The following is a 13,504-nucleotide window of genomic DNA, read 5'->3' as shown; positions in this document are numbered from 1 at the left end:
ATTTCTGAGCTTTTAAGCTTACTGTGTCTACAGATTTAATCACCTGTTTCTAATGTGATGTTTAAAAAAGACAGGATGTTTTTTAATGTTATTGCAGTTGGTCTTTGTGAAGTACATGTTTCTCATTTTCCTTTCCTTGGTTGTTTTTTTTAAATGGTTCTTCCAGAGAAACTGATGATAGGAGAGGTTTTTAATTTGTTTGTATACATTGTTGTCATAATCTATTGTGTTTCAGTAGACCATTTTTTTTTCTTTTTCTTTTTTTTTATATATATAATTAAAAGATATGACTCTAGTGGGTGTTAAATGGGTGTTATTTTGCAACTCAAACCATGTTATTACATTGTTATAAATGGTCTATTACATATGAATACATATTAATTTGCATTAAGTTAGAAGATACTTTTGAAATTAAGTTGACTACTGAAAACAGAAGAAATAGTCACAGAGTGTTGTCTTTTATTACAGAAATCTGAGTGCGTAAATATTTTCAATGTATTTAAGAACTACCAGGGGAATTTCTTATGCATACAACGATTTACAGACTTCACCAGGAATCATTGTCTCCAAAAAATGCACATAATTATGTTTGACTTTCATTTGTAGCTGTATGTTCTGCATTTGACTTACACGTCCAAACCAGGCATCATAATGCTAAATTCAATAATAAGTACAATATTCTGTTTTGGGGGTATATGTAGCCTTCTAATTCAGAATCGGGGTTACAACACAATGGTTACAGGTTCACTACCAAATAGACCCAAAACCTAAATGAACTTGCTCCCAGATCTACCAAAATCACAATTCTGCCTTATCATTGTACAGGGGCTTATATAACTACAAGCTGTTACAGTATACACTCACTGAGCACTTTATTAAGAACACATGTACACTTATTTATGCAATTATCTAATCAGCCAATCGTGTGGTAGCAGAGAAATGCATAAAATCATGCAGATATGGGTCAGGAGATTAAGTTAATGTTCACAACAACCATCGTGATCACAGTGATTTCGACAGTGGTATGATTGTTGTTGCCAGATGGGCTGGTTTCAGTATTTCTGTAACTGCTAATCTCCTGGGATTTTCACATGCAACAGTCTCTAGAGTTTACTCAGAATGGTGCCAAAAACAAAAAACATCCAGTGAGCGGCAGTTCAGCGGATGGAAACGTCTTGTTGTTGAGAGAGGTCAACAAAGAATGGCCAGACTGGTTCGAGCTGACAGAAAGGCTACGGTAACTCAGATAACCACTCTGTACAATTGTAGTGAACAGAACAGCATCTCAGAATGCACAAGACATCGAACCATGAGGCAGATGGGCTACAAAAGCAGAAGACCACGTCGGGCACTTTATTAGGACCATAGTGTTCTTAATAAAGTGCTCAGAGAGTGTATATGTTTAGGTTACAGCTATAGTAATTTAAGATATGACAATGGATCAAAATCGCAATACAGATTTTCTTTTGTTTTTATTAGTCTTTGTTAGCATTTGTAAGATTTCTGTCCTTTGTCAAGTATAACAGCACCTTACTAACCGATATAACGATTGTTTGTAATTTAAGGTACACTGTATCATTCTCCACATAGCCCACTAATTTGTTTATACAAAGAAGTCTGCTCAAAAATTGTCTAAACAAGCAACAGTAGATATTAGTGGATTTTTCAATCTCTATCAGAGAAACAAAGAGTAAAAAGAATAAACCATGTACCTTACGATGTCCTGCTTGCTAAAGCAGCACTCTTAGGAACTCTAAACTCCCTGAGGGCCTGTATGCATCTGAAATAACAGTGTTTTGTGGCAGTCCTGTACACAGCTGCACAGGCAGGGCTGTTTAGGGCCATAGACTATAAATAGTCTGAGAAATGACAGAGGCAAGAAAAGCCACATGGCCAGGAGTATTTGAAGTGGAATGGTGCTACTGGGTTGATGAGTATGTCAGGGAATGTGCAGGACATCCCCACCCTACCCACCCTCTCTCTCTCTGCCACTGGCCCTGCTAAATTTCCCCCTTTTAGACTCAAGAGAGCTCCATAACTCTTTTAATTACCCATGTAACCCAGCCCAGTACAGCCTCTCATTTTGCACAGACCTCCTACAGTACACAAGACACTCATCAGCAAACTCGCCCTTTCCTCTCCAGCCTCAGGACCAGTTTACTGCTGGATTGATCTAGTTTACAATTCTTTACTGGATAAAGAACTCCTAAGGTACTGTAAGATCAACTGTACATAAATATTGTGCTACCTGATAATCATTGATTAACTCCTGGTTGGTAAAGTGCAATTCATCAATGAGTTTGGTTAATATGAAAGTTGGATTGCTGCTAATGGAAGACATAATTACTGTTTAATGGTATAATTTCATGGAAGATTAGATTTGATGCTTTATCATGTATGTAAGACAAATCATTTATTATATTATTCATGTATTGCTTGCTGTTAAATCACATCGGTAAAAGTGCTTTTTTGTTAAGTTAATTTATTGCTTGGTATACACTGTAAAAATATCTGTAATTTTAACAGAAAAGGAATGTAAAAAATGCTACTGTAAAAAAATAATGTATTAATTGGCAAACATGTAGTGTTTTTTTTATATGTAAAAAGTCTGTACAATTTTACTGTACAATTAATGGTAAAAAAAAAAATGTACTTTTACATTAAAATATTGTTGACAAATGAATTTTTTTTAACAGTGGTGCATTAGTAGTTGACATGTCCTGCAATGTGACATGCTAAACTCCATCTAAATCTATTTTTAAACTGCATTTTATAATAATTATTATGCATGCAGTTTTTCTGAATACTGTATATCAGCAGAGAGAGCATACATGAAATATTTGAAATTTAAAACAATTATTTGTCATTCCGTAGGACAATTTAAAATGAAGTATATAATGTTTAAAAGGTGATTAATGGTTAAAAAATATCTTTTTTATAGAGTGTATATTTATTAACCAAAAATCTTGATTATGGGGACAACAAAAAATTAATGAACATGTCATGTGTCAACTACCCATATGCATGACTGGACAGAAAATTCAACCATGAAATAGTTGACCAAAATTAGCTTTTGTTTTTCCTCCATTGCTGTTCCAAAGTTGCCAGCATGTCTATTGCTAGCACAGCTGCCCAAGCGATGCTCTCCGATGCCCTGCTGAGGGACAGTAATGTGGACAATCGCATCAGGCACCTGGAGCTGGAATTACCCTTGGATAAAGTCATCAAGTTCGTGTCTGTGGGCCTGCCGCTCCTTCTGATTTCCATGGCCTTTGCCAGAGAGATTTCTATCGGTTAGCAGCTCTATTCCTCTCCCTAGTGTTTTGCAAGAATCACAGGACATTGGAGAGGCACTGCAGTAATTCCATAAAACCTTGAGTTAATTGACTGACCATTACCTTGAGGGCTTAACTAATGCAATGTTGGAAGTAATTAGTGTTCATTTGTTGACAGCTGACAGTGCTATCTCTAGCTGGGTTTCCATCCAAAATGTTCATGTTTTATGTGCATTTCTGAATATTAGACTAAAGAAAATGCGAATCATTACGTGTTTCCATCCACTACATTATGCGCATAAACTTGAGGAAGCCCACCTTGTCATGATGGAGCCTGTTGCATCGGAGAGATTTATTTGTGGTGTAGGAATTTTTAATTTTTTTTCTCTCCCCTTTTTCTCCCCAATTTGGAATGCCCAATTCCCAATGCACTCTAAGTCCTTGTGGTGGCCTAGTGACTCGCCTCAATCCGGGTGGTGGAGGATAAATCTCAGTTGCCTCCGCATCTGAGACCGTTAACCCGTGCATCTTATCACATGGCTTGTTGAGCGCGTTACCGCAGAGACATAATGCGTGTGGAGGCTTCACACTATTCTCCGTGGCATCCACGCATAACTCTCCACGCGCCCCACCGAGAGCGAACCACATAACAGCGACCACGAGGAGGTTACCCCATGTGACTCTACCCACCCTAGCAACCGGGCCAATTTGGTTGCTTTGGAGACCTGGCTGGAGTCACTCAGCATGCCCTGGATTGGAACTCGTGACTTCAGGGGTGGTAGTCAACGCCTTTACTCGCTGAGCTACCCAGGCCCCCTAGGACATAATTTTAAATGCTGCCAGGAGACGCCGAAGAATGAGGGTAATATCTTATATAATGAGAGCTTATATGCCCATACGCCAGCACCTCCGTATATACCTGCAAGCGCCCACGTTCAAAACGACTAGATGTGAGTTTAATCTTCCGAATGTCAAGGGCTATGCAGGAAGAATTGTGTGCCAAGGTCGAACCTTTTGTTGGGCTAGTCACATCAAGCTATTGCACACCCATACCAACCGTCGAGTATAATGCCATCATGCTTTACATGCACAAATGGTCAAAACATGTAAACAGTATGTGAATAAACTGTTTCCATCACCTTAATGCACATTTTAACTAATTCAAAACTATAGAAAATCCACCTCCTCATAGCGCATTAAATTTCTATGCAAATTATGAGAGTTTATTCGCATATCAAGTGTTTTCATTCAGGATTTCTTATGCACATATTCAAAATGTGTATCAAAATAGTTGGTTGGAAACCCAGCTTCTGACTCTTAGGTATGCTAACTGCTCAGGAAGGGGAACAGTTATGAAACTTCAGAGTTGAGCATCTGATGTTATCCCTCATGTTTTGTTAAGAATGACTTTAAAGTCTTTACGTTTGGGGGCCCAGAGGCCCCAGTGATGTATGTGTAAAAACATTGCTCGCTGTATATATCATGGCAATTTCCTGGTGAAATGAACACTAGAGGCACTACAATAACAATGATTTTTATTCCCTTCCACAAATCATGTAAAATGGCAGATTATGAGTTCATAAACACTTACTGTACTTTTCGCCCTGTTCTCACTCAGTGCTATCTTATGACATCTAAACACTGTTACTATAGCGCATGACTTATAAGGCAAAGCATTTTAACGTTTGCATTACATAACCAACTAAATAAATGCTTCAGAAATTGTGTTTCATGTCACATTTGCTTGTATGGCACTAACGGTTAGGTTTAGGTTTAAGGTTTAGGGTAGGGAGGTTGGTTTTGTTGCTAAAAAACCAGCCTGGTCTCATGAAATTTACGTGAGCATTGCAACGTTTTTACAAAACTGAAATTACGTGCTTCATAACGCGTTTGGATGCACTTTTCAAGTGAATTGTCCAGCAAAGTTTTTCTCTGAAAAACCTAAATATCTTATGCAGTGTTGTGTCTAAAACAAGATAAATCAAATTGATCTTGTTTTAAGGATTTTTTGATATTTTTACAGGAAAACAATACAAAAATTATTATCAAGAATATGATTTTTGCCCTAATATTAAAGGTCTTACAAGAAAAAAGAAATTATGATCTAACGTGAATTTTCTTGATAAAAAAATATGATCGTGCCTGGTAACACGTGCATGTAAAATGGCTAGAAATAGCATTTTAGCTTAGCATAAAGCTGACAATTTACACAAGGCTTATTTCTATTTCTTCTGCTCCAAACTTACTTCAAACTTACTTCTCTGTCTGCTCGTATAAATGTAACACATCATAAGAAAGTGTTTCACCGCTGTTCAAATAATTAAATACACTTTGGATCGCATCATTTATATGTATAAATGTTTTCCATCTGAAAGGACTAAATATTAAATGAAACAAATGACAATAAAATGTAAAGTAATCTCTTCAGTAATCAAAATACTTTTTGAATGTAACTTTATTCTAATTACCAATGATTTAAATTGTAAATGTAGTGGAATACAGTTACTTATATTTTGTATTTTAAATACATAATCCCGTTACATGTAATCCGTTACTCCCCAACCCTGCGTGCAAGCTTATCATATTGGAATTAGTGTATATATGTAGGTGGGTGTGTAATACAAGCATTAAAATGTATAATTTTTCAAAAGATGCGTTTCAGTAAAAGTGTCTCGATATCATAACATAGCAGGGTCTGAGTAACAGAGAGAAAAATAAGTGTTTATAAAGTCATAATCAGCCATTGAAGTCATGATTTGAGTGAAAGTGAATAAAACACACAGTTGTTGTAATGCCTTTAGTGTTTGTTTGTTTTTTCCACCTGGAAACTGCAGGGAATTGTATCTGGAGACACGTATAAGTTTTGCAAAATTTATATAGAGTCATGTTTTCACTATGAGACCAGGTTGCATACAACTCGATATGGCATTAACTTTCTAAACCTTATCTTTTTGGGAGGAAATGTAACTCCTTTTTAGTGCCACATAGTAGAAATTTCACCACGTTATGTGTAAGAAACCACGTAATATAATTTTGCAAAAATATCGCCACAATCAAAGTTTCTCTTTAGATTATTTTAATATGTTTAAAATAATATGACTTAATTTAACCCAGTAAGCATATACTGTATTATTGAAGCTTTAACCCTCTGTTGTATCACAAAGTAGACTTGCACTTTCCAGAAATGTGATAGTTACCCAGCATTGTGTTGTTTGGGGCCAATTTGACCTTAGCCAAAAACATATTATAGACAATTATCAGGAATGAACTGCTACATTTTATACACCAATCAGAGAATCTTTGCATGTGAAAATGTATTGCATATATTCATGTTTTTTACCTGGGGTCTCCCCAAACAGAAACTATTTTGCACAGAGAGCCTTATAAGCTTGAAGTCATGTTGAAATTTAGTTTATAATCAGTTCTCATAAGATTTGAAAAAGCCAATAATTATCAACCAGATTCGCCAATGTTAAGTATGTTTTTTGAGTCATTTAAAGTGCCATTGGGGTCTCTCAGACCAGAACAGAACATGAGACACATTATTATTAGTGATTTATATGACATATCTAACCAATTGAAGTTGTTTTCAAGCTAGAAGTCTTTAGTAACAGAACAATAAAAGGATATAAAATGCTAATGCATTAGAATGGTGTGGGTGCCAAGTCTGGGTTACATTGATGGAGGAAAGTTGGCTATAAATGCCACTAACTTGAGCCATCTTGCCAACATCACATCATCTGTTTTGTGTAGGCAGCTGACTTTGAGGTTGCAACCAGTTCTTCTGGTGCTGGTCTGCAATCAGCTCACATAGATGTTAATTGGCATGATGATGATTAAGAGAGACGTGTAAAGATGACAAGGGTCTGTAATTACAGTCAGCCTACTCTCTTTCCCAACTCTCTATTTTAGACTAACAAGAGGATATGCTAATTATACCCAGAGACATGCAAGGCAAGCAGACATTGATTCATGCTGGCTCTGATAGGGGTCTGACAACATAGGTTATTTGGTTAGAATCTATCAACACAAACTTTACAAGTTGAAGGATTAAATTGATGTCACATAGTAATGCAGTTTGTAAACATGAATGAGAATCCTAGATTTTCATTGTGAAATCAGACTATTGGACACCACTGTATAAATAGACTAAGAAACTTTTTAGCAACTCGGCATGCAATGCCTCTTGATATCTCTCTTGGTTTAAAACAGTTATATGGCATCATATAATTTGCAGAGATATTCTGTAGAGTTCAGTTCTCCATAATAGCCGTGGTTGTGGGGCATGCTGTGTTTAGTCAGTAAATTGGAGGTTGACTGTAGGTTTTGGAGGGTGACCCAGATGTTTAAGTGGTCCATATAAAGAAGGGCTTGGTCTTCTCTCAGCAGTTGGGACACACCCTCTTGTCCAGGCAGCAAAACCTTCCACAGAAGGAGGGTGTTTTCCTGACTCCCTTGGTGGTTTTGCCATCTGTATCCCTAGAAAAAATCTAGAATTATAACAGACATGCCAGCCAGCTCTTGCATGGCCTATCTACTTACACTATCAAATGATACTAGAACGTTATCATTTAGAGCTCATCATATATTAATTTCCTCTGTTTCTCCTCCCAGGCCCACAGATTAGCTGCTTTCCTCCCAATAACTTCACAGCAAAGCAGGGAGCATATGTAGATTCATACTGCTGGGACTCACTCATGCACCATGAGTTTGACACGGATGGAAACTTTGAAGAACGTTCTCTGTGGGTACATAAAGTAAGTAAAAACAAGTACAAAGAGACTCTTTAGATAGCAATGAGATTCAATTGAGACTTTTGCTTTAGTTTTTGACAATGCAAAAAGGACTTGTTTTAGCAACTGGAATGTTGCAAAAGTACCATGTAATCTACAATAAGATCTACAATAAACAGTTTTCATGACAGTCAAACTGTTTTTGGTCTTGCTTTATGCAGATGTTTCCATATTCCTTATTGGTCATGGCCATGATGATGTACATGCCTGCTCTGATCTGGCGTTACCTGGCTGTGCCCAGCCTGAGCTCTGACCTGCTCTTCATTATCGATGAGTTGGACAAGTCTTACAACCGTTCTGTCCGCCTAGCGCAGAGCATTCTGGAGCTTAAAGAGAGATCAGACAACCCACTGCAGTTTCAGGCTGAACTTGCCAGGTATGTGCTATTATGAATGCTATTTTTATTTCTGTGGTTCTCAACTGGTGGGTCGCGACTGAAAATTGGTTGCAAATCTGTTCTGATAGAGTGAAAACAAAACAAACAACAACAACAACAACAAAAAAGAACAATGTAAAATGTACTGTATCATTGTGGATACATAGGATAGCAAAGTAAATAAGCTTATCAACTTTAAAAATGGAGGAGAAAATGCTTCCCTTATCCTTTGTTGTTGACGTCTTAGACCATTTATCTGTTCAAACTATTTTGGCACAAATTTATTTCATATTTTAAATTTCCATTTCCACCTTTGTCTAAACACGTATATCCGACCCCCCCCCCCTTTTTTTTTCACCCAATTTGCAATGCCCAATTCCCAGTGCGCTTTGAAGTCCTCGTGGTCACGTAGTGATTCGCCTCAATCCGGGTGGCGGAGGATGAGACCATCAACCCCCGCATCTTATCATGTGGCTTGTTGAGCGTGTTGCCATGGAGACATAGCACGTGTGGAGGCTTCACGCCATCCACTGCGGCATCCGCGCTCAACTCACCACGTGCTCCACCAAGAATGAACCACATTATAGCGACCACGAGGAGGTTACTCCAAGTGACTCTACCCTCCCTAGCAACCGGGCCAATTTGGTTGCTTAGGAGACCTGGCTGGAGTCACTCAGCATGCACTGGGATTCGAACTAGCGAACTAGCAAACTTTTACCACTGAGCTACCCAGGCCCCCCAGATTCCCCTTTTCTTAACACTGTGTCCTTATGAAGCAGACTTGCCTATAGGTGCCTGCACAAAAACTCAAAGCTTCTTTTGTTGAGGTGGAAATTTTGTACCCATTCCCTGACATTAAACGTGTGGACTTTCTTCCACCACTCCTGACTTTTAGGTCTTAGCAACACTTTTCGTCTGACCGATGTTAAAATCATTAATGCTGTACTGACCATGGCAGCAGTAAAAAGTCACTTTCGCTTTTTTTTGCTTAATTAATTGCAATTGGGTGCAATTTTTCCTAATTTGAAAATATAAAATAGCACAAGGCCATTCAAAACCCGAGGGTGAACTCTGGTACTCATAAGTGAAAGCAGTAGCGGATTTAGGCATGGGCGACATGTGCCGTTGCCCAGGGTGGCATCTTGCGGGGGGGTGGCGGTGGCATCTTGCGGGGGTCATCACGAGTCACCCACACAGAACCCCCCCCCCTCCCGGTCAACAACTTTGGGGGTGTGGTGAAGCGGGTTTCGCACAAGGCACCATACAACCCCCCCCCCCCCGGCAACAACTTTGGGGGCGTGTTAAAGCGGGTTTCGCCCAGGGCACCATACAAGCTAGAACCGCCACTGAGTGAAAGCCACCAGCAATGGAATCATTCAAGTTTGGGCAGGAGATTAATGTAAACACAGAAATCAAATACAAGATGTGTCTTCCGTGTATTTAAACAGGCGGGACAAAAAATTGGATATGGTCAAAATATCTGATCTGTTTCATTTGTCGTGCTGCATCTAGCTTTTTTAGTGCAGGTGTTACAAATATTAAACGTTCTGAAGAAGTTCAGGTTGTAAAGAGAACTTAATGTGACCCTTACACATGATTCCAGGTTGTTCTTCACCGAGCAAAGTTTCAGCACTTAATAAACAGTAAGCTGATGTTTTTTCCCTTTTACAATGGTGCGCTGACAGGCCACTGTGCCTTGTTAAAACCTTATAAATTTACTGTTACTTTACTGTTAGGAATGTTGCTTAAATATAATACAGCAGATTGCAACAAATTTACTTGTTTGGAGAAGAAATTATAAAAACAGTGAGTGGTTTCAGGTTGGGTTCAGGGTTAAAATTTGACAGTAGGCTACCAGTCAGGTTGGCTCGGGTTTTAACTTAAGGCCTGTACAGACTTGTAAGGTTTGTATAGGTTTTGTTGCAAAACCAGTTGAGAACCAGTGTTTTAATTTTTTTTTCTTTTTTTTTTTAAGTGTGTAACTAATGTAACACAAATTGAACTAAACTGAACACAATTTAGTCATCATTTTGTGTTTGTCTCTTTAGAGCCAAGAGCAAGCGTTACTTTGAATACCCCCTCCTGGAGAGATACATGCAGTGCAAGCACGGCTCCTACTTCTTGGTCAGCATGCTCTTCTTGCGAGGTTTCCTGTTGCTGACCTTCATGTCCGCATCTTGCCTATACCTGGTCTACTTCCACCTCTCTGCCTTCCTACAGGATGAATTCAGCTGTTTCGTACGCACTGGGCTCCTTCGTGACCAGCCCTGGGTGCCTGAGCTAGTTCAGTGTAAAATGACTGGCCTGCTTGTGTTCCAGGTCATTAGCGTTGCTAACGGTGCCATCTATGTGCTTCTGGCTCCTATTGTTCTTTTTAGTCTGCTGCGTTTGTTCTGCTGGGACACGACCTTCCTCTCACTTTACGAGGTTCTGCCTGCACTGGGGCTCATCAGCGGTCAGAAACTACACTGCCCACTTAACGACCTAAATGTGCTGCTGCTCTTCCTACGTGCCAATGTAGCACATCTGCGTTCCTACGGGCGCCTGAGGGCCGTGTGCTCCCTAGCGCCTCCTAGACTTAAGGGTGGCAAGGGCATGCTGACAGAGGAGCAGGCTGAAGAGGCTGCAGAGGCTGCTGAGGAGCTGGAGGAGGAGATTAGGGAGGCCAGAGAGGAGGGCAAGCTTAATCTAGTGGACATCATGACAGTGCTGGGAGCGGCCAAAGGAAATGCAGTGAACTGCAAAGAGCAGCGCCCTTTAGTGGAAGAGGACATGACACTTGGTACAGTCACTCTGATCTATGTACTCAAACGTATCCTGCTCGTTGGCATTTTCGTGGCTATCATATGGGATGTTCAGAAAATCATCAAATGAGATTACTGTGCACAATGTTGACCATTGGTAAAATGATCTGATATATGATGTTTGATGTTGGAAATTGGTATTTTATGTCCCTACTGTGTCTGTAAAGATATTGTTGCGCACAGGGCCAAGAATGACCTACAGTGCAGCATTTCTTAAGATATGAAATTATTCCGAACAACCCTCAAATGCCACGTCAACACTAATAAGACGATGTTAGGAAATAAAAACAGATTAGTGTGTATGTGGCCTTGGAAGTTTCATCAGTGTTTATACAACTCACCTACATTACAAAAAAATTACATTTGAAACATCCTTATCAGTTGAAAAGGAGGCTCTAAAAAAATGACAGTTTATAGGCTAAATTTTAAGTTTATAGACTAACATTCACATAATGCACTTTATTTTACTGAAGGAAAAAAAAAAAAAAATCTTACCATCTGGTCTTAAACAAAAATATATGCCCCTAACAGCACTCTCTGTCTTTTTACAGAGCCTAACCACCAGGGGTACCATGAGTTGAAGGAGACTACAACATGTTGTTTTGCCTAATTCACCAACCAATGGACTGAGCCAGCACTGTCAGACTCTAGAGGGTTCTATAAAAAACAGCTAAATCTCTACAGTGACTAGTATACTCTACTAAAAAAACTCCAATATAGCTATAGAGCTGTTCAGCTGTGACGTCAATTTGTAGGTGAACCCAGAAGCCTAATTCGCCATGGGTTCCCTCGCGATTTTCCTATGGGTTTTTATAATGGGTTTTTTGAACTTACGAGTTAAATAAGGTATTTTTCTCATAAGTTAAAAAAAACCATTATGAAAACTCATAGGAAAATCCAGAGGGAACCTATAGCGAATTATCTTCCGGGTTTGTGGACTACAACTTGAACAGCTCTGTAGCTCAACTTTATAGTCCAGAATCAGTAAAATAATATCTGGATCTGAAACAATTCTGATGGATCTCTCACCTCAGAAATAAAAGTCTGTTTTGGTATTCTGAAAAAGCCTCCAACAGAAAGCATTCTTAAACTTGAGGATTTTTATATCTTTATTTATTCTTTTCCTTGTTATTATGTGATATAGGTGGATACTATACTGAATATAACCTTCTTTATAAACCTGCTTTAGGCTGGAATTTGTACTTGACATTTAATACGCTTATACTCTGTAAGTGTTTAAAATAAAGTGTATGCATTTGTTTTATATTTAATGTTGCTTTTGTTCATTTACACATTGCAAGGGATTTAAAAGGGATAGTTCACCCAAAAACGAAAATTCTCTCATCATTTACTCACCCTCATGCCACCACAAACTCGTATACTTTCTTTCTCCTGCCATCCAAAGGACTTATTTTTTTATCTACAGTATTTCTCACCCAAAGCTATTGTATCGCTTCAGAAGACATGGATTAAACCATGAGAGTCATATGGAATGTAGCCTTTATGTGTTTCTTGAAGGTTGAAATGTTTGGTCCCCACTGACTTACATTGTATGGACAAAAACACCTCATTCTTTAAACACCTTAGTACATTCTTCAGTTTGTTTTCTGCAGACGAAAGAAAGTCATACAAGTTTGGGATGTCATGAGGGTGAGTAAATGATGAAAGAATTATCATTTTTGGGTGAACTATTCCTTTAAATGAGCAAATATGTTTCCCAGACTTGAATTGTCTTATACCATTCAAAGCACCAAAACAATTTCAACTTCAAATTACAGACTGACTCAAGATGTGGCATGCTATTTTTTAACAACTTTTAATCACTTTTATATATTTTAAAATAGTCAGCTTCCACAAAATTTAATATAGAAAAATTAAGGATCAGAGATACAGTAGAACATACTGTAATTAAACTTTTATACCTATTGCTGTGTAGTACAACGTCTGAGGTTTTCTTGAAGAGACAACTCCATCCTGAGCCTCGAAGCAAACTTTCTTTTCCCTTAATTGCCAGTCTTTTGATGTGTCTAGTCCTTTGAGAGTTATTTGAAAGCAGTGAAGCCATCATTGCCCCAAGGCTCTGTATCTTCTGTGTAAAAAATGTTACTTTTCCCCCTTTTTGTATGTAGACCTTTCCTGTTTAAGGACAACACATCCAGGCACTAGAGATACATGCTTGATATTGCCTATTGGGAGCGCTTGAAGAAAATACAGTAGGCTACATCTATCTAAATGTCAGTAAGTTTGCGAGTCATT

General features: G+C 38.5%; 1 protein-coding gene across 3 annotated transcripts in view; it reads left to right on the top strand.

Annotated features, from left to right (window-relative positions):
- LOC127433306 (pannexin-3-like) overlaps positions 1 to 12,501 on the top strand; it is a 44,082-nt gene extending 31,581 nt beyond the window's left edge. Inside the window, exons 1-6 of one of the 3 annotated variants that reach the window (XM_051685082.1) lie at positions 2,072 to 2,211; positions 3,102 to 3,293; positions 7,890 to 8,032; positions 8,230 to 8,444; positions 10,493 to 11,226; positions 11,800 to 12,501. In XM_051685082.1, the coding sequence (XP_051541042.1) occupies positions 3,110 to 3,293; positions 7,890 to 8,032; positions 8,230 to 8,444; positions 10,493 to 11,226; positions 11,800 to 11,858 (1,335 nt within the window). In that variant the 5' untranslated portion in view covers positions 2,072 to 2,211; positions 3,102 to 3,109 and the 3' untranslated portion in view covers positions 11,859 to 12,501. The other 2 variants (XM_051685081.1, XM_051685083.1) reach the window with 2 other exon arrangements.
- The last annotated feature ends 1,003 nt before the right edge of the window (positions 12,502 to 13,504 follow it).

The sequence above is a fragment of the Myxocyprinus asiaticus genome, chromosome 43, assembly GCF_019703515.2.
Source record: "Myxocyprinus asiaticus isolate MX2 ecotype Aquarium Trade chromosome 43, UBuf_Myxa_2, whole genome shotgun sequence".
Lineage (NCBI taxonomy): Eukaryota > Metazoa > Chordata > Actinopteri > Cypriniformes > Catostomidae > Myxocyprinus > Myxocyprinus asiaticus.
The sequence above is the reverse complement of the archived record's forward strand: the minus strand, read 5'-3'. Positions and strand labels throughout refer to the sequence as shown.